At 33.9% G+C, this 24,910-nt stretch overlaps 2 protein-coding genes across 9 annotated transcripts; one reads left to right on the top strand and one right to left on the bottom strand.

Annotated features, from left to right (window-relative positions):
• Window positions 1–2,332: 2,332 nt before the first annotated feature.
• LOC111286397 (uncharacterized) lies at window positions 2,333–3,907 on the top strand. The gene is made up of 2 exons (XM_022876330.2): window positions 2,333–2,995; window positions 3,226–3,907. Exons 1-2 carry the CDS (start codon window positions 2,709–2,711, stop codon window positions 3,704–3,706), a joined length of 768 nt encoding a protein of 255 aa, XP_022732065.2. The 5' UTR covers window positions 2,333–2,708; the 3' UTR covers window positions 3,707–3,907.
• A 244-nt stretch (window positions 3,908–4,151) lies between these two features.
• LOC111286394 (myosin-15-like) lies at window positions 4,152–24,895 on the bottom strand. 8 transcript variants are annotated; one of them, XR_016343189.1, is made up of 39 exons: window positions 24,619–24,655; window positions 24,316–24,444; window positions 24,059–24,208; window positions 22,898–23,043; window positions 22,650–22,806; window positions 22,184–22,242; window positions 21,409–21,565; window positions 20,694–20,843; window positions 20,479–20,615; window positions 15,486–15,632; window positions 15,275–15,376; window positions 15,111–15,168; window positions 14,903–15,004; window positions 14,168–14,205; window positions 13,946–14,072; window positions 13,687–13,860; window positions 12,979–13,110; window positions 12,151–12,260; window positions 11,703–11,763; window positions 11,395–11,572; window positions 10,450–10,655; window positions 10,051–10,170; window positions 9,407–9,505; window positions 8,861–9,082; window positions 8,517–8,656; window positions 8,138–8,249; window positions 7,890–7,940; window positions 7,654–7,743; window positions 7,323–7,493; window positions 6,987–7,139; window positions 6,482–6,658; window positions 5,950–6,084; window positions 5,629–5,699; window positions 5,450–5,549; window positions 5,317–5,366; window positions 5,173–5,229; window positions 5,004–5,084; window positions 4,841–4,923; window positions 4,152–4,656 (listed from the first exon to the last, which is right to left on the bottom strand). XR_016343189.1 is itself a non-coding variant. In XM_089763049.1 (39 exons), exons 2-39 carry the CDS (start codon window positions 24,433–24,435, stop codon window positions 4,533–4,535), a joined length of 4,554 nt encoding a protein of 1,517 aa, XP_089619175.1. In that variant the 5' UTR covers window positions 24,436–24,444; window positions 24,635–24,895; the 3' UTR covers window positions 4,152–4,532. The 8 variants fall into 8 exon arrangements, 7 of the variants coding, with proteins under 7 accessions (XP_089619175.1, XP_089619176.1, XP_022732055.1 ...); XM_089763049.1 differs by having other exon boundaries at window positions 5,317–5,373; window positions 24,635–24,895; XM_089763050.1 differs by lacking the exon at window positions 24,619–24,655 and adding an exon at window positions 24,725–24,893 and having other exon boundaries at window positions 5,317–5,373.
• Between the last annotated feature and the right edge of the window lie 15 nt (window positions 24,896–24,910).

Genomic DNA, 24,910 nt, shown 5'->3' with positions numbered 1-24,910 from the left:
CATATCCACGTGATAATAGCACATTCTACATGTTTCTAGATTCTTGAAATAGGTTTCCTTTACCCATTATAAAGACTATTATCCTATGGCAATGAATATGAATTAAATTTTATTTAAGTTGATCAACATCAAGCTGGGCATTTTGGATAAGCACAAAAACACTTATTAATTTCCATCAAACACCCACATACATTTATCAACTTTGAAATTCTTTTTTTGACATTTCTTCTCTTCTTATCTAATTATCCAATGACATGACAGGCACCCAAATATTTAATTCAGTTAATTAATTTTCAATTAATCAGATTTGAATTTCTTTTTCACATTAAAAATAATTATAAAAGAATAATTAAATTAATTATCCTTGAGCCTTATCTTGCCAACATTTTTCAACTAAGAATAGAAACACTATCTCTTAATTTATTCTTTCCCCTGACAGTACAACCTAATGGCTGACAGCTGCACATATTCAACATAATTAATTAGTTGACATAAGTTACAAAGCTGTAGTAAAATTAAAAGCAAAAATGCTGGCTTAATTGAAACAAATTCACTATTACTATATGCAACTTGCATTAATTATTCTTCAATGTCATGTTCACACGTCAAATAGTATTCCTCCTTTATTGTTATCTATAAGCATATCCAATCTCTTAATTACACAAAAAAAAAAAAAAGAAAAGCCAATAAAAATTATCCAACCCCTACAATTTTAATCTCTTAATTTGAACATTTTTCAAAATGAAAGGTAAATTAAATTAAAAAAAAAAAAGAGAAATGGTGGTTTTTACATACAAATATCTTTTTTTTTTTTTTTTTCAATTTTGGAAGGGAGAGAACCCATAGTGGATAAGGTTTTTGGTGTGTTATTCGAACTTTTTCTATCTTAAAGACTGAAAAAGATAAGCTATAAATGTAGGTTTGGGAGTCCTTTTATCAAAAGGTTACCGATAATATGCATATTCTATTTTTGTCACCTAAGAAGGGAAAATTTTATTTAAATATATCAATACATCACAATCATAAATCATATATAACTATTGAAGCGCGTGACATTTTCATGCGAGTAAGATATACAACAAGAAAACGAACCCTGAATCCTAACCTAACCTACTTGATGTCTCAAAAAAAAAAAAAAAAAAACCTAACCCACTTGACTGGGACTCATCACCATACCATGTGACGGAGTAGAGGAAGACGTGAATTGCAATGGAGTTGGACTGCTTCCACACGTGGTCGTATCGTCTTCCTCTTTCTATATATATTTTTAATAAAAATATAAAAACATATTGGCCCCTTTTCGGCCCACTTCGGAATCCTAGTTGATACGCGGGGACCACAAAACGCATCGCCCCATACAAGCCTCAAGCCCATTCTACAGCCAAGCCTTTACTTCAGCTTCACCGAGCTTCGGCTCAACCATTTTTTCATTAATGTTTACTTTTAAAAAATTTTATAATAAAAAATTTCATGCAAAGTAAAAGTTATGATATTGGTTTTGCTTATATTTACAATAAAATTTTTAATTTTCAATAAAAATTATTTATTTTTCATATTAAGACAACATTTATTTATTTCTATTTTTTTAAATAAAAAATAAATAAAAAGGAGAGAAGGGAGACAAAACCTTTTATATTCTTATCCAAAACCTTTCTTTAAAAAAAAAAAAAAAAAAGAGAAAGGGTGTGGGTCCCATAAATGTGGATAAGGCTTACCAGATCAAAAGACCGTCGTCATTGTCTCGTCATAGTTATCCATCTCCGACCAGATTGACACTTGAACGTGTCTTCATCCAGAACCTCGCTTCCTACATGGTCCACATGGAACGTCATATCACCATCAATCAAGCTACTATTTTTTTTTGGTTTTGGTGGGGCCTCTTTTGCATTAATTACCGTGCCAACTTTCACTTTATCTCCAATTTACAGCTGTTCTTAGATGACTTATTAAAACATAATACTAGTATTACTTATTTATAACCAATTACGCAAAGAAATTAAGGTAAATTATTTCATTTATTTTCAATTAAATTTTATAAATATAATTAATGGCATTATATATATCATTTAAGATATATTAAAATATGAAAATTTTTTAATTTTATTTTTGAAATTAAAATATTAAAATTAAAACTTCTAATGAGAAGTTTGGATTTCATTGATGTTGGTTCACTAAAAGTGAGTAAAGATGGGATAATGAAGTTATAGATACAATGCTTAAATTAGTAAATTTACTTTATAAAAGTTTATTAACAATTTTAGTAAATATAATTATTTTTATTTCTTATAGAAATTTCTAAATAATAAATAAATGAGATTCTTAGGAAAAGTCCATTGTGCGGGGGGAGAAACACCTGATAACAGCTCATTTCTTTTCTTTAATTTTTATAAAAAGGAAACAGTAAAAATAATGATAAAATGGTTCTGACAATGAGTGGATGAGGATAAGAGTCCCCAGTTGCTTTATTCAATACATTTCGATAGGCAATCATATTTATCTATCTTTAAAAAAAAAAAAAAAATTCAACAGCAAACCAACAAATCTTCAAAACGCATAAAACCTACAATTTTCCCTTCCTTCTGCTCTCTCTCTCTTTCTCTCTCTCTGTTGTTCTCTTTGGTTATTTGTGTTTTAAAGGAAGAAATTCTTTCTTCTTTCTGTATCTTTGTTTTTACTGTTTTGGGTGACGAAAGGCAGAAGAAGCGATTATGTCGATTGCATTGGAAAGGATAGAAGCGTCTGGGTTTGGGCGCGTGATGACGTGTGATTCTTCCAGATTTGAATCAACAGCAGTGAAGGAAAGGAAAGATGCGGAGGAAGAAGACGATTGGAGGAGTTCATCGTCTACTACAACATCGTCTTCGATCGGGAGGAATAGTGATGACGTGTCTGGAAGATCCTCGGACGCTGGAGGTTGCGACGAAAATGAGGTTCAAAGCACCTATAAAGGTGGTGTAGACATGATGGATTCCCTCGAACAGGTTTTGCCTATGAGGTTAGCTTTCTTTCTCGTCTGATTTTTCTCCTAAAAAATTCCGGTTTTTTTTTTTTCAAATTTTAATTTATGGGTATTAAGAATATTTATGTTTAGTTCAGAATGGTTTGGATCTGTGTTAAGAAAAATAGAAATAAATTGGGTAGGAATAATTTAGAATCCTTTTGTTCAAGATTTTAAAAAAGTTACTTTTCATCAATTAATATGTCAAAATTTTGGGTTTTTAACAGGAGAGGCATCTCGAGTTTCTACAATGGCAAATCAAAGTCTTTCACAAGTTTAGCGGATGCTTCCTCAGCTTCATCTATTAAAGACATAGCAAAACCTGAAAACGCATATACCCGGAGGAGGAGAAACCTGTTGGCAGTCAACCATGTATGGGACAAGAACAGGAATAAAAGACCCATCAGCTCAAGCAAAAGTACATTGGCTCTTGCTGTTGCCATAAGTAGCTCCGAAAGTATCTCTAGCACAAGTGAGGACTCTACTTCGACTTCAAGCCCTAGGCTTCCTCCGTTGCACCCACAAACCAGAATATCTCTCAATAACAATAATAGTACCCCTTCGTCGCCGCCCTCAAGAAGCCGTAATTTCTCTAATTGGCGGTCCCTCTCGTTGGCTGATGTACGGGAATATACCACTGTTATGGGATACACTCGTCCAGATTGCTCTTTAATTCATGATGAAACTATCTCTAATAAACGAACCTGATAATAATTTGTTAGTCTTTACAGGGTTTGATATATTACTCAAGGGGGGATTAGGCGATAGCATATGATGCATGTTTTATGTCTCCTCCCTTGTTCTTGTTCAAAGGAAAATGATGCCTCAAGTTTTTGCCGTTTTGTACTTAATTTTTACCCGATTGCATGTGTATGATCATGCTACTAAATGCTAATTTCATTTTAACAATAGCTGATGCAGGTGTATGTTCATAACATCTCCGATATTCATGTCTTAATTTTGATGCAAAATAGAATCGAACTGATCAATGTAAGTGGAGAAAGCGTCTGAAATTCGATTCTAGTATTTTTTAATCACGAATGTTGTATGGCGGAATATGACAATTTCTTTAATCAATCAAGCCAGATGACTTTAGAATAAAAGAAAAAAAAAAATAAATGGGAGTTTTATCACTGAATGAAAAAACAGTAAAGAAGGTGAAGGGTGAATGCCCATTCTATGTACATTATAAAAAAATTTTTATACAGCATAAGAATACAACGCGGAAGCATTTCTATGAGGAGAGGACAAGCTTCACAAGAAAAATCAAGAAGCATCCTTCTCAATCAAAGCAAATTAATACCTAACACTAAACAATGTAGGGCTACGTAGTCCTACGACTACCCAATGTGGAAGCCACCATGAGAGCAGTTGATAGACTGAATTTCACAAGTAGAATCTTTGCTGCTCAAATCGTATCTTTGAGCACCAACGAACTTGTGTCATTATAAAGTACTCGGACACCACCTTAAACCATATGCATTAACCTTCCCACGAGCTATACTAATAGCAGCCTTCAAATCATACGGTATACTTACTTCTGATCCTGGCTTAGAAACTGTGCACATGAGTATTCCGATAAGAATGCAGGGAGTTGAACGTCGGAAGGATCTACTGCTGGTATTGCGATATCTATATCTTCAGTTGAGAATGGAATGCTGCAATTTAGAAAATTATTTAAATTCAATAACAAATCAAAGTGATATACACACGAAAAAACATGGATCCACGTATAACACCACCAAGGATTTTAGCAGGGAAAAGAAACACTTTCAAAAGACAAGCTCACATCTTTACTCTGGTAAGTTCGATTGTACACAAATTTGACGGAACGCACATTACCTCAGATCATCATCCAGCAAGAATGAGTTCGAGGCGAGATACTGGTTGTCCTTGTTCAACATCTCCCTCATTTCAGCAACAACCTGCTGACAGATAATGTCAGAAACCCAAGCGGCATTATTGTACACAAATTTTCCACGGGCACTTAGAGTCAGTTACTTGCCTCATTTGACACACTCTGAGTGCCATATTTGTCATCCCAGTACATGGTACTTATTCGATAGATTTGCCTAACAGTCAGCGCCTGCGCAAGTTCCATGATACAAGGAAACCATGATTAACCTCCAAAAAGGGTGAAGCGAGATAAGAGATTCAAATAAACATTAGCTTACTGGACACAAATCATGACTGATCTCATCTAGAGACTTTTTCCTCTTCTGATGTATTACCTAAAAAAATGTAGAATGAAAAAGTGTAACAGCCATGATAGTTTTATAGCTTAACTGGCCAAAAAATGTAGAAGCTGGGGCACATACCAGAAAACCAACAGCTTGTCTAATATAATTTAGCTCATGCCAAGAGGTTCCTGCAAACTACATCTTCCAATATTTCAGACTAAACACTATTGCATTCAATGAGTACAATAACTTGCTGAAGAAAGTTATTTACCTCCTCCTTTGCATTGACTATCCATTTCTCTAGTTCTGCTAGACCAGATTTAACATATTCCCCATTTGAAAATGAGCAACATTCTCGTCGAAGTAAAAGACTGGAGAAAATTTCAGCTTAATAAACTGATCATTCAAACCATTGACACTAAGATAATTTCTAATACTATGTGCGCATACCTGTTGAAAAGGGACATATTGATGAAGGAGAAAACCTGAGTGATCAGCTTACGAATGAAGAAAGATGGTACCTACGTGCATAGGAATTGGTCAGAGAAAGTAATTAAAGAAACAAAAGCCGGTATAGTTTTAATCATAACTGCTCTACATAATTTCATAAGATATACCCTTTTTTTAATTAGCTGATAAGAGATATTAATTTAATTTTCCCACCAAGTGCTGCACACATTTGCTGACCTTAACAATTTAAGGTTTAACGATCGATTGAACAAACTAGTATTGTTTCTAGAAGGGAAACTTGCTTCAAACTATTACACCTACATGATTTTCACGCAAACTATTCATAAGGGAATCCAAGAATTTGATGATGCTATCCCATTGACTACTAGGTGACTGTTGGGGGAGCCCTCCAGGAGATCTTGATTTTCCAGCAAGAACTCGTGCATTTTTTGGCACCTTCAAAATCAACAAACAATAACCACCAATTAGAATTTTAAGTTTCCAAGCAACTAAAAGTCTGATGCTCTCTCTAAAGAAACTGAACAAATACACCTTACTTAAGAAAATAAATAAATAAAAGGACAGCATATACATAACAAATATGAAAAACCACATGATCAAACCATAATCTGACAATGAATGCTTTTCCACTTGAGTGGCTTTTTACAGTGTCAAATACCTTAATCCTGAAGAGCTTAGGATTTGAATTGCGTAACAAAAAAAAAAATGTTTCAGACATAACATAAACACAGCTAAATGATAATCAAAACTGATCTTGGGGCCTGGTACTTCATGAATTTCACTATTGGCTTTAGCTTCCAAATCTGAATAAGATCTATCATTCAATACACACCTGAATGCACAATCCTAAAAGCGGAGATAATTCTTTCTTAATATTGTCGCGAATCAAGCCAAAAATCTTCTCAACGCAGGCTGTCAATTGTTGTTTGAATAATATTGCTGGATATCTTGCGTCTATATGTGACATACCATCCTCAAACCCGAGGTATTTGAAAGGGGATTTTAGACCCTGGAGGCATAATAAACAAAAATCAGCTACTTTAGACAAAATTGGTCAATGAAGTAATAAAATTGAAAATAATGAAACATGACCACTGGCCTCCATGCAGCAATTATGAGTATTATTAGAATAAGTACATCAAGAGAAGGCCAGCTTTATTCACCATTAGAGATAAAGGTGACAACTAGCCAGTCATAATAAACAAAATTTTCAAGAAATATTTTTAGCTTGAATTGCATTAAAATTTTAAAGAAATGGAGATATGAACTATGCACTAAATATAACAAAATTACAACCCAAAAAAGTCTAATTTTCCAAATAATGCAATGGAACTCACATACGCAACTCTTCCAGGTAAACCAGTATTTCCTCCAGATCGTTGAGTGGTAGCAGACAAAAAGCCATTTGATCGTAAATTTTTCTGCAGCAGACACAAAAGTGCTGAGGTGTTGGACAGCCAATAAGGTAAAGTAACATTTTCATTCCCAACCTGCAAAAAAATGTAAAAGACTGAAATAAGGAAAACAATCACAAAAGGGTAAAAAGTTACTAAAAAATATTACGGGATTGTAATGAGAAAAGGAACGAAATATTACTCAATTTTATTATCAGTATCTATAACAAATAATGGCCTTTCAATTTCAAGAAAGTTTGTGAATATGACTACAAGTACCTTTAGAACATCATTGATTCCTTCTATTATGTAGTCAAAGATAGCTGTCCGCTCAGACTCAAAGGAATGCCAATGATGAAGACATTTGTATATGATACAAGAAGCAAGAGGTTTACCATTGTGAAACCCCAAATTTTCTTTGATACATCTTGAAAGGAATTCATAATTTTCCTGTGGACAAAGGTTCTTATATTTTAAGTAATGCAAATGCAAATATTGAAGTCACTATCAATTTAGTAACTGTTTATCTAGTTCAAAATGATGCTTGCTATCTACTAAAAGATCTCGCTGAAGATCAAAACAAAAAGCTTAATAACTATAAACAAGAAACCTGCTGTCTCTCAGCTGTTAGTTTTGGCCGTCGTGATTCTGACATGCCATGTGAGAAAGGTACAATAAGTTTTGAAGGTGTGGGAGATTCCTGCAGAAAAGAATGTGATTGCAAAAGCTTAAAATTTGGTAACAGTGAAGCTAAAATTAGCAGCAATATCTTTTACATGGAGAAATGAGAAAAAGGGGGGGCAGAAGTAGGAGGAAGAGAGAGAAACTAGTGACATCACATCTTACATATACTTGCTTCCGGTCAGTTGGATGGAGATTAAGTGTACCACCATATTTCTGGTTCATTAAGAAAACAATAATTTACAGAAACCACTCTCAGTAAGTCCAAAGAAATGCAAATTTAAAACAGTAAATTTTTTTTAGAAAGTGAAAAAAATAATGCGTGTCAGACGACAGCGTTATCCAAGATGTACAAAAATTACAACTGAAGCAAAGATATGCTATCAAAGGGGAAAAAACACTCATGCACTTACATCTGAAAATGACTTTAAAAAGTTAGCACGGTTGCTTTTTGGGGATTGGGTCAATGCTTTTTGTCGTAGAACATGATTTTCATCTTCTAGATGTGAGAGCTTCCCCTCCAGACTTATTAAAAACCAACAAAGAAAGTGAATCAGGAAGAAAAACTAACACAATATGCAAACCAAATTAAATATTCAATTCAGATCGCAAGAAAATAAAATATATCAATTTAAGAAGCAGTCAACTGGAAACTAAATTATAGCAGAACAAAAATCCAATATTACCAGAAGGTACAAATAAGTAAAACAAGCAGTAATCAAGCAAGCATAGAATATGCATGCATGTATTTAAGTATAAATGTAACATAATAGTTTCAAGTGTGAAAAATACCTTAGCATGTTATTCTGGAGCTCAGAATTCTTTTGTTCTAATTCCCGCAACTTTTCATTGGTATCATTGGCATCTTTTAGAGCCTTCTTGAGCTCAAGCTCCAGGGAAGAGTTCTTCTTTTCCAAGGTATCCAAAGAACTCTGTATAGTAAATGGAAGTGAAAGAAAACTCACTAATAATAAAGCAGTTGACAAATATCAGAGGACAAAAGTATATCCTAAATTCAATTTATATGGAAAAAGTCAAATCAGAACAAAGGAAACAACAAAGTTCCAAACTGGAAACTAAATAGTTGTCTTATGACTAATCATAAAAACATTGTTAATCAACGCAAAAACACAAACCTTCAGTAAAGCATTTTCCTTTCTCATTTCAGCCATCACAGTAAATTCCTTTTCCAAAGCAGATTTCTCTTTTATTGATAATTCCAATTGATTTTGCAGCACTGCGTTCTTGTTGCACTCACTAATTGTTGCCAGTTTACTTGCATCTAACTCAAGATTCAAAGACTCCAATGCTTTCTGAAGTTTGGAAATTTCAACTGACTTGGCATCTTCAGTGGAAACCTGCAGCCCAGATTGCCACCACAAAAAAGGGAACACAGAATGGATTACTTTTATTAAAGAAAGAAAAGAATGGAGGCACTAGAAAACAATCTAAAAGTCAGATATATTATAGCATAAATTATACACTTAGCTTGCCGTATTTATACACAATAAAGCTTGACTTTCAGCTGGCAATGAAGTGATTCAGCTTTTATAGAAAGTATTTAATTGGCATTAGCCAACTATATAACCACAGAGAAAAGAGCAAAGTACAGCACAAACTTTCCAAATTTATACAACTACATAACTTTTCTAAAACAAAAATTTTAAAAACATAAATGATACCCGCATTCTTCTTTCTAGATGAAGCCGCCATGTGAGATCTTCTAACTGCTTCTCAAGCTTGTTCTTAGCTAACCGTAAGGCACCTGCTTCATTAGCCTCCTGCAAAAGTACATGCAAAATCAGTGACTCGTTGCAAGAAACTTCTTAATGTGTGGAAAGTCTGACCAAATGGGATTGTAATGAATACAGCATAGAGTAGGAAGATTCCACCTCCTTGTATAGACGAGTCAGATCCTTAAATGAATATTCACTTTTCAAGTCAAACACAAGAAACTAGAAATCATTACTGATTGTTTTTCTACAATTCTTTAAATCCATACATGAGTAATATCTATATGTATATGAAACATTTAATACACCTGGAAAATATAGGACTTTCCTAAACTAATTTATAACTCACATATAAAGATTTTTGCCTAACCATTTAACTTACTAATTAAACACATAGGACTTTACATTTAATGAGACTAAAATATCTATCCAGTTTTATGGTATTCAAATCACAATTTTCATCAAACAACAAGAATTCTCTTCTCTTCAAATACTTTTTCACGGTCCTTTAAGGGTTTGCATTCAGTAGATTGCACAAAACACATTCAAGAAGTTTACAGTGAAAGGAATCACGAGAAAGAACTTCCACATACTTGTTTAAGCCTCCGCAGCTCTCTTTTTGCAAGTTTTTGCCTCCAATGACATTGTATTGCTATGATAGATTTTTTATGATGACGGAAAGCAGAGCGGAATCTGCACAATCTCCAACGAGCCTGCTCAATACAAGAAACAGAAGACGTTACAGGTCAAATTGCACCCTGCAGAGGATTTCCCACAACTCAAAGACAAGCAATAAAGGTCAAAACAACTTCAAAATAAGCAACTGAATAATAAGCACATTATGAATTTTTAAGGAGAGGGGAAACACACTACTTATTGTTTCTTAGACATGCCCAGCGTGCAACTTCATAAAACCTTGATGAGTTCACATACAAACTGAAAACCGCCTAAGCACAGAAATTCATATATGAATACGATCAACTTATGCTCACCTGGATTACAGTAGCAGCTCTATGCTTCTTTCCATGCAAAAACTTTTGACGAATTGAAAAGCCACGGATGTTGGACTGTATAACAACAGCTGCTGAAATTAGTTTCAGATAAGCACACCTCAACTGCCACCTGCGGACATACTTCTGTAAACAAACAGCAGCTGCTGCCTCTCTCCTTGCAGCAAACTTCTTTCGAGAAAGGCATCCTGCAGATATCATGATCACTTAGTACAAAAGCAAAGAGTAAATGTCTGAGACAGCTGATCCTGTGTAATGGATGGTTAATGAACCAATGACATTTTGTTGTAGGAAGTGACTAGATCATGTTAAGTATTCTGTAATTTTAAATTTGATTTAAGATTATGTATTTTTTAGTTTTGGTAGGGCTAGTTATGCTACTTGGTTTTATTTAGCTTAATGAGGGTTATATTTGGAATTTCCATTTACTAGAACTAGGGTTTTATGAATTGTCACTATAAATACTTTATTTTGAGCATCAAAATTAGTATGTTGAAGACTTGAATATCTTATTCCTCTATTTCCCTTATATTCTCTATTTCCTCTTTTCTTGCTTCTCAATTCATATTCTATCTACCCTGGTATCCTACATCAGGAATTAATTTGTGTGAAAATGAAAATTATAGCAGAACATAATCTCAAGCGAGAAAATGTGATAGACATCTCATATCACTTTCAAGATTGCAAGCCCTAACATCTGAGAATTCCATATACAATTCTACATCTGAATCCACCATTAAGCTTTTATGGCCTAAACCAATCGATAGAGAAAATTTATGGTGTTAAACTTCCAATTATTTGCTTAATGCTTTGAAGAATACATAGAGAAAAACATTATAGGAAAAGAATATTACAAGAAGTGAAACAAATAAGTGAACATCATATTATTTTAGGTAAGAAAAGTAGGTGCCCAGACATAGAGAGAACCTCTGCAATATGCTTGCAGTGCAATTGCAGCAACCCTGACTGAGATAAAATTCCTGTGTGCAATAAACGTCCGGAAACGGCGCTGAACACACTTCGCAGCAGTATCCAAAACCTCAGCCCGTCGTGAATCTAAAACACCAATCTGACCAGCCCTAAGAAAAACTTTTCTCTTACCCAACTGCACAAAATATTTGAAAACGGAGAAATAGAAATATTAGGCAGTTTAAAGATAAAAATGTAAAAGAAATGCAAACAGCAGTAAAGGAAAATTAGAAACAATTTACTTATACAATGTTAATCATGCATACCTGAAAATTTTCAAGGTTTAACTTTCGCAGAATTTCCTCTGTCAATTGCTTTTCATCATAACTGCGAACATAACTTTACAAGTTAAACAATAAACAGAAAAAAAAAAAAAAAAAGTCTCAGAACAGCAAAGTGGTAAATAAATGGACTTTCTTCAAAAAAAAAAAAAAAATTCTGGAAAAACACAACCACAGAGAAGCAAGGATGCCTTTTACCATTCACAAACAAAGAATAATATATTGTAAGTAAATTCCTTAGAAAATTAGATGCACAAGGTACTGCACAGAGATTTTAATAGAAACAACAAGGATTACTACGTGGAATATGGAGAAATAACAAAAATATTTTAATCATCCTAACAAGAAAATTCATAAGAAGACAATATGTAGTTCTACATGTGCATATGATGATCTGCATGATTATGCTGATGTGCTTGAAAGCATTTACAACCTTGTATCCACAAATTCTGGAGCTAACAAGCCAAAGCGATCCACAAATTCTGAATAAGTCCGTCGTGTTGGATAGCCAGCTAAACTTATTCGAACAGCCTCCAGAACACCCTGTTCCAAATATAATAAAATTCTCTCTATCAAATCAAGTCTATAGTATTTAGCAACAACCAAGACCTGGAATGGAAGGGTATGCATGTACCACAGAGAAAAAAAAATGCATAGGCAGTCATGTTGAAATAAGAAATGCAAAACCAATCATGAACAATCATGTGCATCACTTGAGCCAGGGACCTCTTCCTTCAATAGAGTAGTACCCTAAGTATTTAGCCTTATTTTTTTGGCCAGAGTATTTAGCCTTATTAATGTTATCAGAAATTTCATGAAATAGATTCATCTATTCTATTACTTTATCTGAAAGAGACAATTTCAAGTTTGATTGAAAATGTAAAAGATAAGCTTTTAAAATATTTTTCTGTCATTTATCAAAGAAAAAATCTGCAACTTGGACTTTTTCCTCAACATTCTAGAAAATTAGATCTCATTGTCACGTAGAAATTAATGCAGACTCATAATTCGGCCAGAAATAAAATTACTCCCGGAATGAAATGGAGCCATAATACATGGATTTGTTTTCCATGTAAAAATAAATTTTGCAGTCAAATAGCTTGAAGAGCAGACAATTATATAAGAATGGAAGACCAAGGTTAAATGCTTCAACATAAAACTAATCAGCATCAAGCGCACAAAGGTTTAGAGTGACATTTCCATTTAGATTGCTAGCACTAGAATTCAACAAAGGAAGCATAGATAAAAAGAGACTACTTACCCCACAGCGTAGTTGATGAAGGATACTAAGGTTCTCAAATTTGTGAGGTCGGTTCAGTAAGTTTGGCTTCACACAGCGTATATAATGAGGCTCTGTTGCGTTGAGGGTTTCCATGAGCGCTTGAAGTTGTTGCTATAAAGAAAGTGAAAAAATTAACAGCACTGGCTTTTGAGAATTATAGACACTATGTCTGATGTGCTTAAAATAAACAGAAAGACCTCATGGTAAACCACAAATAAATAAGCAAGTTAACAGGGAAATCCTTTAGTAATCAAGTCATTTGACAAACAACATTAATAAGGAAAATAAAGCATCAGAAACCTTCAAATCCATACTACCTAAAAATAAGATCCAAAAAAGAAAAAAAAAATTGGCACCACAAAAAAGAAAAGATAGAACGCAAGTAACCAAAAGCTCCACTCATAAGTTTATTGCCTTCATAAATATCATCAATGACATTAATGCATTTATGCATGCCTGAACCTTCACAAGAGCTCCCTAAAACAAATGTCTGAAGAACTAAAAAATTTTTAACAGTTTTTGAACCATAGCTTGGACTCTTAGTTAACTTCTGGAGTGACAAGCATGTGAATGTCAACAAGAATTAATAAAAATATCCAAATATCCTCATATGCTATGACTAGTGAAAACATCTCTAGATTCTAACTCCTTTGGAAAGCCATCAAAAACTCAAAAAGAGTTCCATACCTTAAATCTTGTGGCAACAGAAGAGAATTTATATGATGATCTTGAAGATTCCTCTGGAGGTGAAGGGAAAAGACCCACTACAAATGGGCATTTAGAAGAAGCCAAGAGATTGCAATGTTCTACCACAACATAATCCCGATTTTTGTCTAAAAAGGAATCTGTTTGATAAGTAACCTAAAGAGAAAGGAAGAAGTACATCATCACAATATCTGCGAGATCAGAACATAATTATAATTTCTAAGAGTGTTCTACTACATGCCTTGCCAGCATAATGTGAAACAGTAAAATCTGTTTCTGAAAATTTAGCCTTTTCCAACCTTGGGTGACCCCGGAAATTCTGAAACAATTTGGTTGCAAATGTTTCATGTGTTGATTTCGGGAACATGCTGTACAAATAAGAAAATCAAGATAAGGATTAACAGCACAAATTCAATCGTGAAGAGCACACGCACCAATTTATAATGAAAGACTCAAATTGTACCAAGCTTCATCCAAGAGAGAAATTATCCCAATAGGTTTCTGCAAATGCAAGTACAATAGTATAAGGTATAATGGAAACAAAATCTAGAAGAATATTTAAATGGAAAGAAAGAAAGAAAAAAAAAAAGGGGAAAGAAGTCAAATTATAAATATTAAAAAAATGTAAAAATTGGTGTTACATATTTGCACAAACAAAAATTTACCCTGTGATAAATAAAAATTAAAAACAAAAAAAAAGCACCTATATGCACATTGCTAATCGGTAATCACTAAATATCATAAAGATGCAAAATTCATGTCCGCATCATGTAAGTTAGATTATCCTTACCCCTAAAAGAAATGCTACATATAATAACAGCACCGACAAATGACACAAAAGTCCAAGTCATCCAACTGATAAATGACACAAAACTCTAAGTCATCCAACTCTATTAGGGGATATTCCAAGGTATTCCAAATAAGCCATGATGAAATGGCAGAATATTAGATAAGACTTTTCTCATGCACTTGCAGTCTCTAGCATGCATGATTGCACATTTTATGTATATGACGATGTTTAAACTAAAGGAAAGCACAGAGCTTAGATCCCATATTAATTGGCTACCATGATCATATTCTTAAATTAGAAAAATTTAGGATGGTTAAAAGTAGTTAAAGTAAACCTCTATCGCCAACAGAAATAACAAATAAGAAATTAAACAAGGTACATATTTTTTTTGAAGACCAAGCATAAAACCTTCTCAATCAAATCCAAAACATCTTGGTTGTCAATAAATTCAATGTAGCTCCAATTAATTTCTTCTCTCCTATATTCATCCTGCTCCATCTTGAATACATGCTGAAACAAATGAAGAAAAGAATATGTGAAAAACCAGAGTAAACTGGACAGCATAGCATAATCGGAATAAATGTAGACTTTACTGCATCGAAGATTGATTCCTAACCTCATTGAAATGCTGCTGAAGCTTTTCATTTGCAAAATTAATGCAAAATTGCTCAAAACTGTGGCACAGAAAATGACAATCAATCAAAGAAAAGAAACATAGAGACAGCTCAATGTAATTATTGACAAATGTAATGAACTGTAGAGCCTAGAGTTGAATTTTACCTATTATGCTTAAAGCATTCAAATCCATAGATGTCCAAAACTCCAATTTGTATATGGGAATTCAGATCTTGCCCCACAGACATATTAATCTTATCAACAAGCCTTAAAAAATAATAAGAAAAATTCAGTACAGAAAAAAATTTGATTATCATACAAAATATGTGCACAGGTTTAAAGAAGCACCTACAAACATGCATTAACGTAAGCATACCAATCAAACAACCGAGCATAAACTGTCTTTGCCAATGCATCTCGACTAGCCACAGCAGCATTACAATCTAGAGCTTTAACAATACTTCCTTCACGGGTTTGAATGGTACGAGTAGACAATGTTGCCAACAAGAGGTCCACATCACACCTGTTAAATAAGCAATTTTGCAACATAACCTATCAAGAGAACTATGGGAAAACACTTATTTACAGCTGGTTGTAATCTTGTAATCTGTATGTTTATATTTGTATCTCTAGAATTAAGTATTTGTATCCCTAGAATTAAGGAAGATTTAGTTTCCTAGTTTAACCCCTAGTTAGTTGTATATAAACCTAAGATTCTTGTATAATTAAAAATAAACAGTTTTTCAATATACATTCAGTTTCCACATGGTATCAGAGCTTTAGGTTCTTCTTGGGAAGCAAAATTTTCAGCCTTCATTGCTGACTTTTTTAGGCCTTCATTGCCGAATCTTGTTTAGGCCTTAATTGCCAAACCCTTTCAAACAAAGATATCACTACCACCCAATTTGAGGAAATGTTAACTGGGAAAATCACTGTAGTACTACAGATGTCTCAGAAACAAGGAGAGTTCAACAGGGAAGAGATTGAAAAGCTAAGAAACTTATTGAAAATCCTTGAAAAGCCTACTATGGTATGTTCTTTAGGTAAAGTTTCTAGTTCAGGTAAAGCTTCCGGTTCTCTTGGATTAAATGTCTTGGCTAAGCCTATTACGAGTTCTTGGGTCATTAACTCAGGAGCCACAGACCACATGACACATTCCTCACAAAAGTTTAGTACATATAGCCTGTGTCCTAGTAATAAGAAAATTGTTGTTGCTAATAGTTCACTTACCACAGTGGCAAGATTAGGAGATGTTCAAGTTAATCCCTCGTTTGTTCTAAAAAATGTTCTTCATGTTCCTGGATTGTCTATTAATTTGATATCTATACAAAAACTTACCAGAGATATGAATTGCAAAGTAACTTTTTATCCTTCTTATTGTGAATTTCAGGACCAGAGTTCGGGGAAGATGATTGGACTTGCTAAGGAGAAAGATGGACTATACTATCTTGAGACATCAAATAACACAAGTAGTATCAAAAATAGTTTACCTTTGTCATTTCTTTCTGAAAAATCTTTCAATAGAGACAAAATCTGGCTTTATCATTTTCGTCTTGGACATCCTTCTTTTGGAACCTTGAGAAACATGTTTCCTTCTTTGTTTAAAGGATTAAATGTTGAAGATTTTCATTGTGATATTTGCGAATTTGCAAAACATAGATGTGTCTTTTTCAATCAGTAACAAAAAAAGTTCTACTCCCTTTTACTTGATTCATAGTGACATTTGGGGTCCCTCTACAATTCCTAATATTTCTAGTGCGAGATGGTTTGTTTCATTCATAGATGATTGTACTAGGGTCTCTTGGGTTTTTTTACTTAAATCCAAATCAGATGTGAATAGTGTGTTTTTAAGCTTCCAAAACATGATCCAAAATCAATTTGGAGTGAGAATCAAGAGATTTAGGTCTGATAATGCAAGAGACTATTTCAACCAAAGTCTATCCACCTATTTCCAAAAAAAGGGGATTATCTATGAGTCATCTTGTGTTAATACTCCACAGCAAAATAGAGTGGCAGAGAGGAAAAACAGTCATTTACTAGCCACAACCTGAGCCTTTCTTTTTCAAGCAAATGTACCTAAATCTTATTGGGAGGAAGCTGTTCTCACTGCCACACACATTATAAATAGGTTACTTTCAAGAGTTTTGGGATTTAAAACTCCTATGGAACTACTCTCACAATTTTATCCCAACCTGAAGACCACAAACAATCTCACACCTAGGATATTTGGTTGTACATCATTTGTTCATGTTCACAGTCATAACAGAGGAAAGTTGGATCCAAGAGCGATTAAGTGCATTTTTGTGGGGTATTCTTCAACTCAAAAAGCATATAAGTGCTATCATCCTCTTACCAAAAAATTATGTGTCTACAGATGTCACTTTTGAAGAAAATAAACCATTTTTTACTCAACCTTATCTTCACGGGAAGACTTCATTCATGGAAGATAAGGATAAAGCCTTCTTTTTGCTTGATTTGCCCCCTTTCTTCAACATTTACACCCATTAATTCTTCTGAGTCGAAACCTGTTTCTGCTGAACCCAAGTCAAACATTGAATTTGAGTCTGAACCCATTCCAAATACGGAAGATGTGACAAAGGATAATATTGTTCTTGATTCTATGAAGGAATTACAGTTGTACTCAAGAAGGAAAGTTCCAGATCCTGAACCAATGCCAGTCCAAGAACCTGATCCTAACTCTGGAAATGAGGTAACTACAGTTTTTGACTCTGTTTCTCAAAATGAGCATGAATCTCCTAAAACTATAACTAGTGATTATGACTTGCCTATTGCCATTAGGAAAGGAACCAGAGAATGTACCAAGCATCCACTATACCCAATATCTAATTTTGTGTCATTTGAAAAATTCTCACCATCCCACAAAAATTTTCTTGTGAGCCTAAACACTATTTCTGTTCCAACTACATTATCCGAGGCATTATCCAGTGAGAAATGGAGGCAAGCCATGAAAATAGAAATGGAGGCCTTAGAGAAAAATCAGACATGGGAACTGGTAGAGTTGCCTAAAGGAAAAAATCTAGTGGGATGTAAATGGGTTTTCACTGTAAAATACAAGGCAGATGGTACTGTTGAAAGGTATAAAGCCAGGTTAGTCGCTAAGGGCTACACTCAAACCTATGGAGTGGATTATCAGGAAACCTTTGCTCCAGTTGCCAAGATGAATACAGGTAGGATTTTGTTATCATTGGCTGCAAATTACAATTGGTAGCTTCAACAATTTGATGTAAAGAATGCTTTTCTACATGGTGATTTGGAAAAAGAAATATATATGAAGGTTCCACCGGGATTTGGAGATCATTTAGAAGCAAACAAAGTATGCAGGCTGAAAAAAGTTTTATATGGCCTTAAACAGTCTCCCAGCGCTTGGTTTGGGAGATTTGCCAAAGTGATGTTAGCAATGGGATATAAACAGAGTCAAGAAGATCACACATTGTTTATCAAGCACTCTGATTCAGGGAGAGTCACAATTCTATTAGTGTATGTTGATGATATAATTGTAACTGGAGATGATGAAAAAGAGAGAATCTCTAAAACAGTGTTTGGCTAGAGAATTTGAGATAAAAGAGCTAGGGAGATTGAAGTACTTCCTAGGAATTGAAGTAGCTCACTCGTGGCATGGTATTTTTATCTCACAACAGAAATATGTGATGGATCTTCTGAAGGAAACTGGAAAGCTTGCATGTAAACCTGCAAATATCCCTATAGATCCTAATCATAAAATTGGAGAAGCTAATGAAGATGCTGCTATAAATAGAGAGATGTACCAAAGATTAGTTGGAAGACTCATTTATCTCTCACATACTAGACCTGATATAGCATATGCTGTGAGTGTGGTAAGTCAATTTATGCATAGTCCTAAAGAAGTGCACCTACAGGCTGTCTACCGTATATTGCACTATTTGAAGGCCAATCCTGGGAGAGGTATCTTATTCAAAAGAAATTCGGGGTTAGTTCTAGAAGCATATACAGATGCTGATTATGCAGGTTCAGTAACTAATAGAAGATCCACCTCAGGCTACTGCACTTTCTTAGGAAGTAATCTTGTGACTTAGAGGAGTAAAAAACAGAATGTGGTGGCAAGATCAAGTGCTGAAACAGAGTTCAAAGCAATGGCTCAAGGAATTTGTGAACTACTATGGTTAAAGATTATCCTAGAAGACTTGAAGATCAAGTAGGATGGACCAATGAGACTCTACTGTGATAACAAGTCTGCAATAAGCATTGCACACAATCTTGTGCAACATGACAGAACAAAACACATTGAAGTAGACCGGCATTTCATAAAGGAAAAACTAGACAGTGGGTTGATTTGTACACCTTATGTATCAACCAAGGGTCAACTTGCAGATGTGTTGACTAAAGGTCACAGCAATGCAACATTTCAAGAAATTATTTCCAAGCTGGGAATGGAAAACACCTATTCACGAGCTTGAGGGGGAGTGTGGGAAAACACTTATTTACAGCTGGTTGTAATCTTGTAATCTGTATGTTTATATTTGTATCTCTAGAATTAAGTATTTGTATCCCTAGAATTAAGGAAGATTTAGTTTCCTAGTTTAACCCCTAGTTAGTTGTATATAAACCTAAGATTCTTGTATAATTAAAAATAAGCAGTTTTTCACTATACATTCAGTTTCCACAAGAACAAAAATATACAAATTGAACAATGGAAATTGAATAAATCAACAAGTGCCTGGCTTGGATTAGCCAGCACTTTATTATTTCATTACAAAAGTGCAAGTCAGGTGCAATTTAATAAACTAAAAACCTCCGTTCTAAAAATATTAGGTGATGAAAGTAGAAACTTTATTACTGAAATTTTAACTAATTACACTATGTAAACCGTTTGGTATACTACTGAAAATTAAATATTGCATAGATTTTAATTATATACAATTTAACATTTCTTCATTGAAAATATTTTATTAAGTGGCCTCCTGTTAAGTAACATAACTCAAAAGGATAATTATCAATGATTTATCAAATAGCACATTAGTCATAGAACATATCGACATAAAGTACTGATTGCCAAGTAAACAATGTGATTCCCAATCCAAACCTCAAGTTCCATAATGTAATTTTGCCTTTAAATTATGAAAGATATCTATCTAATAATCCAAGGATCCTGACAGGCTCATCAATTGATTGGAATCACTTGCTTTTATCAAAATATATCATGCTATTGGAAACTTTTAAAACTTCTACAACTGTTAATTATTAAGTTACTCATATTACTGTTTCCATACCTTAAGTAAAAATAAAAAGGAAAGTTCTATAATTGATACTTTATTCAAGAATATACGACTAAAACAAGACAAGAATGAAAGCTATCTTCTAGGGTCACCCACCTAAAAAGATCAGCAGCCATCTGCATATGAAAGGTAGATTTCTGATCTTTAATAACTGAAGAATCATGCTCTCTTCCAGGAGAAAATTCAATGTTTCCCAAATGCAAAATAGCAGCCAAGGTGCGAAATATAGCTTCCTGATAATGAATGATAAGCATAAGTTAATCCAGGAAAAAATAAATTAAAGGTAAAACTTATTTGTAATATTCTCAAACCTGATCCTCGTGATTAATACCAACAATATCCATAGCCCTTCTTGTCTTCATATATTCCTCTGCACTGCTCACTCCTTCAAGTTCATAAGTCTTGCTTTGATTTAAGTAGTGACAGTGGCTTGGATGACCTAATTTGTACTTTTCTGCATCCTGAACAAACAAAGAGATAGGGATGAAAATATCCCAGTTAAGGGATTAAATTATCTACGACTTCATTTTATACCCCAACATGTATGAAACAGCCTTCTAATAATGCAATGCAGCTCGCCCAAAACCATATTTAAAAGTAACAGTACTACAAACAGATATCACACCACTAAACAGTTTTCTTATAGGCATATATAAAGCAAAAACGCACATCTGAAGGACATATTCACCAACATGAAGGGTGAGAAAAAAAGATGAGAGGTACAGTCAAACAAAAAGGTAAGAAAAAGAGACAGATTATTTTCCCAGATGCGCACAACTGATAAAAGCAAAAGAAATTCCTATTATTAGTAACATTAGAATGCACAGCTCCATACAGCATTAAACATAATATTCAAATGAATTGAAGGTGCAGCTCTCTACAACATTAAACAAAATATTCACAAGCATATACACAGTATGTACACAAATAGTACACATGCATACACACATTGAACTAGAGAATGAAGAGAAAGAAAGAGAAAAAGAGACATGTATAGCCAAAGAAAGAGATAAGGAGAAAGATTACTTTCCCAGATGCACACAACTGATAGAAGCAGTGATAATTCCTCTCAGGATCTGTTATCTGAACAACACGGGACCGTTCAAGAAGGTAAGTTCTAATTGCAGCACCAGATATTCTACCATTTGCATCAAACTGGATCTCAACAAACTTGCCAAAACGACTGCCACAAACAAAGCATAAAGGATTAAACAAGAGAAGTAGAAGATAAATAAATTATATCCTCTCTCACTTCCATCTTATCAGCATACAACAGCAAACTGTCATGTAATATGGAAATAGCACAAGCTTAACATATTGAGTTGCATTGTTATTGTTTTATTTGACATAATTCAAATAAAGAAATCTTATATTCCCCCATCTGGCATACATTCAAAAGTATACAGGTTATAATATATTGATACACACAACAAACAAACCACTTGGTTTCATCTATCTTGCACAATCACAGTTATAATCATGATCCAGAACATATGATCTGAGACCACACCACAAATTGAATGAACAGTATGGGTTACTCTAAAAAATCATACTCATGAAGAATGACCGGATAAGGACAGTAGGATCAAAGGCTGAATCAAAGACTAGGGTAACAACATGGATTACCAGGATTATATCAGCAACAATTTAATGGAAGCTAAATCCTTTGAACTTCGTAACAATTACACCTATTTGAAATGAACTATAATCCAACACACCGCTGATGGAGTTTATTATAAACTCCACAAGCAGTTATATACACTAGCCACATGTATTTTGTGAAAAGTGTTCTAAAACTCACCTTGAATTGTCATTTCTAACAGTCCTTGCATTTCCAAAAGCCTCCAAGAGTGGATTTGACTGAATCACGAAGAAAGTGAAATCAAGAGCAAGTTGGTAGAAAATAAAGGAAGCACATTTCAAGAGTATGTAAGAAAACATGAACTAGGCTAAACCCCATCATGAGTTCATAGGATCCTTTATTAAGCTTCAATAAAACTACAAAATAAGCAAAATAAAAGTTTGATCCATTCTAAGTAATCTGCATCAACCTCGACCAAAAACTGCTAGTAATTGCCAAACATAAGACAGTGGGCTACCAGACACAACAGTCCACCCACTCACCCACCCCCCAAAAAAGAAAAAAAAAACAGACGGACCATATTTACAAGTAATAACAAAAACTTAATAATAAAGAAACAAAAAAAAAAGTTTATAAATGTAACAGTTTAAGTAATAATAAAGTAAATCAATTCATGCAATCTTACTTCAAGAACTTGCTGCTCAACACTTCTGTCATCACCAGCTGCATGTCCTCCAACAAAAGTAAGATATTGCATAATTAGTTTTGTTGTCTCAGTTTTTCCAGCACCACTTTCTCCACTAACTAGTATAGACTGGCTTCGACCCTCATTCATCATTGCTCTAGGTTATAAAACAAGGGATTCAATTGATACCAATTAAATCATGCCATCAGTAGCATTATGGATCAAGCATCAGGGCCAAGATGACATACCTATAGGATACATCAGCCACAGCAAAAACATGGGGGCTTAGCTCACCAAATGGAGCTCCCTTGTACTGCTCCATCATATGCACATTGTAAAGATGAGGAAGCTTTGTGAAAGGATTAACTGCTATCAAAATGCCTCCCGTATATGTCTATAAAAGTGAAACAACATTGAAAAGTCTTGGTTTTGAAAACTGAAAAAGTACCAACTAAGGATACCAAGAAAATCAGAAAAACCATTATACAAATATTACAGAGGTGCATGCGCGAACACATCCATAACCAATAAGAATCAAAAATGCCTTTTTAAACTAAAATATGTTAGCCTCAATTAGCTAAAGATCATTAATAACAACATTAAACAGGGAAAAAAAAACAAAGCTCAGCTGCTAATAAAATCAAAATGTAACTAGATAATCAAATTCAAAGGATACAAATTTAGTCAACTATGTCTTATCAAATGAATAAAGCACTTTCAAGAAGAAAAAAAAACCATGCCTAGATAACTATTAAAAAACCCACATTAACTTATTCATATGGTGCACTGATTGAAACAACATAAGGTGAAAGAAACCTTAAGTAATTAAAAAAAATGGAAAAATTCTACTCAGTAAAGAAATGGCCAAAGGTGTTGTTATTCAGTTAATACCATCTAAATTATAACAGGTAGTCATAAGAGGAAAGCAAAAATCTAAATTTGGTATGGTAACTACTAGAAAGTCAATCTCATTTACCACAGTTCACATCATCATAGCCATAATTAACAAATAAACGGAAAGGAAAGAATTGTTGCATGCCTTTGAAGAATCTCAACGGTTTCTTTATTAATGCGAGGGGATACTTAGTTTTTCCGTACCCTAGCACAAGGAACCAAAATTCAAGCATTTATAGAAAACATATTTTTAACTAAAAGTGGAACACAGGCTGCATAGTTGATCTCCAACACCATAATTTCACCAAAACCTACCCAAAGTAAACATGTTCAATGTGGCAATTCAGACGTCAGCACGAGTTCCACATACTAAATTTAACTAACAAATTTAACATATTGAGAATAAGTCCTAATCATTACCAATTTGAACATCTACAAACAAAATAAGCGCTAAAAAAAAATTAACTCCACATTTAAGCAAAATTTTAAACATCACTTGACGGAATTAAACTTACATAAATATCATTCAAAGCATATCTCCTCTCAAGATTATAAAGCACACCAGGCTCATTCAAATAAGTCAACTTCGTCATATCATCAACTCCTCCATGTTCTTCCTCTTCATCCGCGTCTCTAGGAAACAATTTCTCTGGCAATGCCAACACCTGAACAACGAAAATTAAACAAAAAATTCAAAAAGTAAACAAACAAATATTGTCCAAAATACTAAAAAAATAAATGAAAAATAAGCGGATATGAATGAAACTTATACCGTTTTACCAGAGGCAGTTTGGACTTGGACTTGTTTGCCTTTAAAATTAGTGATTTCAGCAGCAACCCAGGCCAAGTTCTTGTCCTCAACCCACACCTTAGCGCCCTTGCGCAAATTCATGTTTGGTTCCTGAGAAAATATGAGAATTCAAGAAAACGAAAAATTAAAAAGAAAATTAAAAGGAAACCCTAGAGAATTTATTTGTGTTTGTTTGTTAGTTACGGTAGAGTGAAGTGTGAGTGCGACGAGTGTGATTTCGGAAATTTCAAAGAAACCCTAAACGGACAGAGACAGAGAGAATACGGGCAGGTGTATTAGCTGTGAATTTTTTTGGCTTCCCGCTCTAACTTCTGGTGTAGACTCTAAACAATATTGAATGGTATTTTCTTTTTCTTTTTTTTTAATATACCGTATTCGACACGTCATTCTCTACAGCGCCTTTGCTTTGCTTGTATATTCCATTATGGAATATAAAAATTTTATAGAAATTGTTACCGCCGGAGCGGGACAGTTTGCTTGATTTGATGACCTGCTGTTTGGTTGCTGGGAAAATCGAAAATTTTTAAACTTCGAAAATCATGGACTGTTATCACTT

Source organism: Durio zibethinus, chromosome 6 (assembly GCF_047325235.1).
Source record: "Durio zibethinus cultivar Kanyao isolate XHJ-2024 chromosome 6, ASM4732523v1, whole genome shotgun sequence".
In the NCBI taxonomy this organism is placed as follows: domain Eukaryota; kingdom Viridiplantae; phylum Streptophyta; class Magnoliopsida; order Malvales; family Malvaceae; genus Durio; species Durio zibethinus.
The sequence above is the reverse complement of the archived record's forward strand: the minus strand, read 5'-3'. Positions and strand labels throughout refer to the sequence as shown.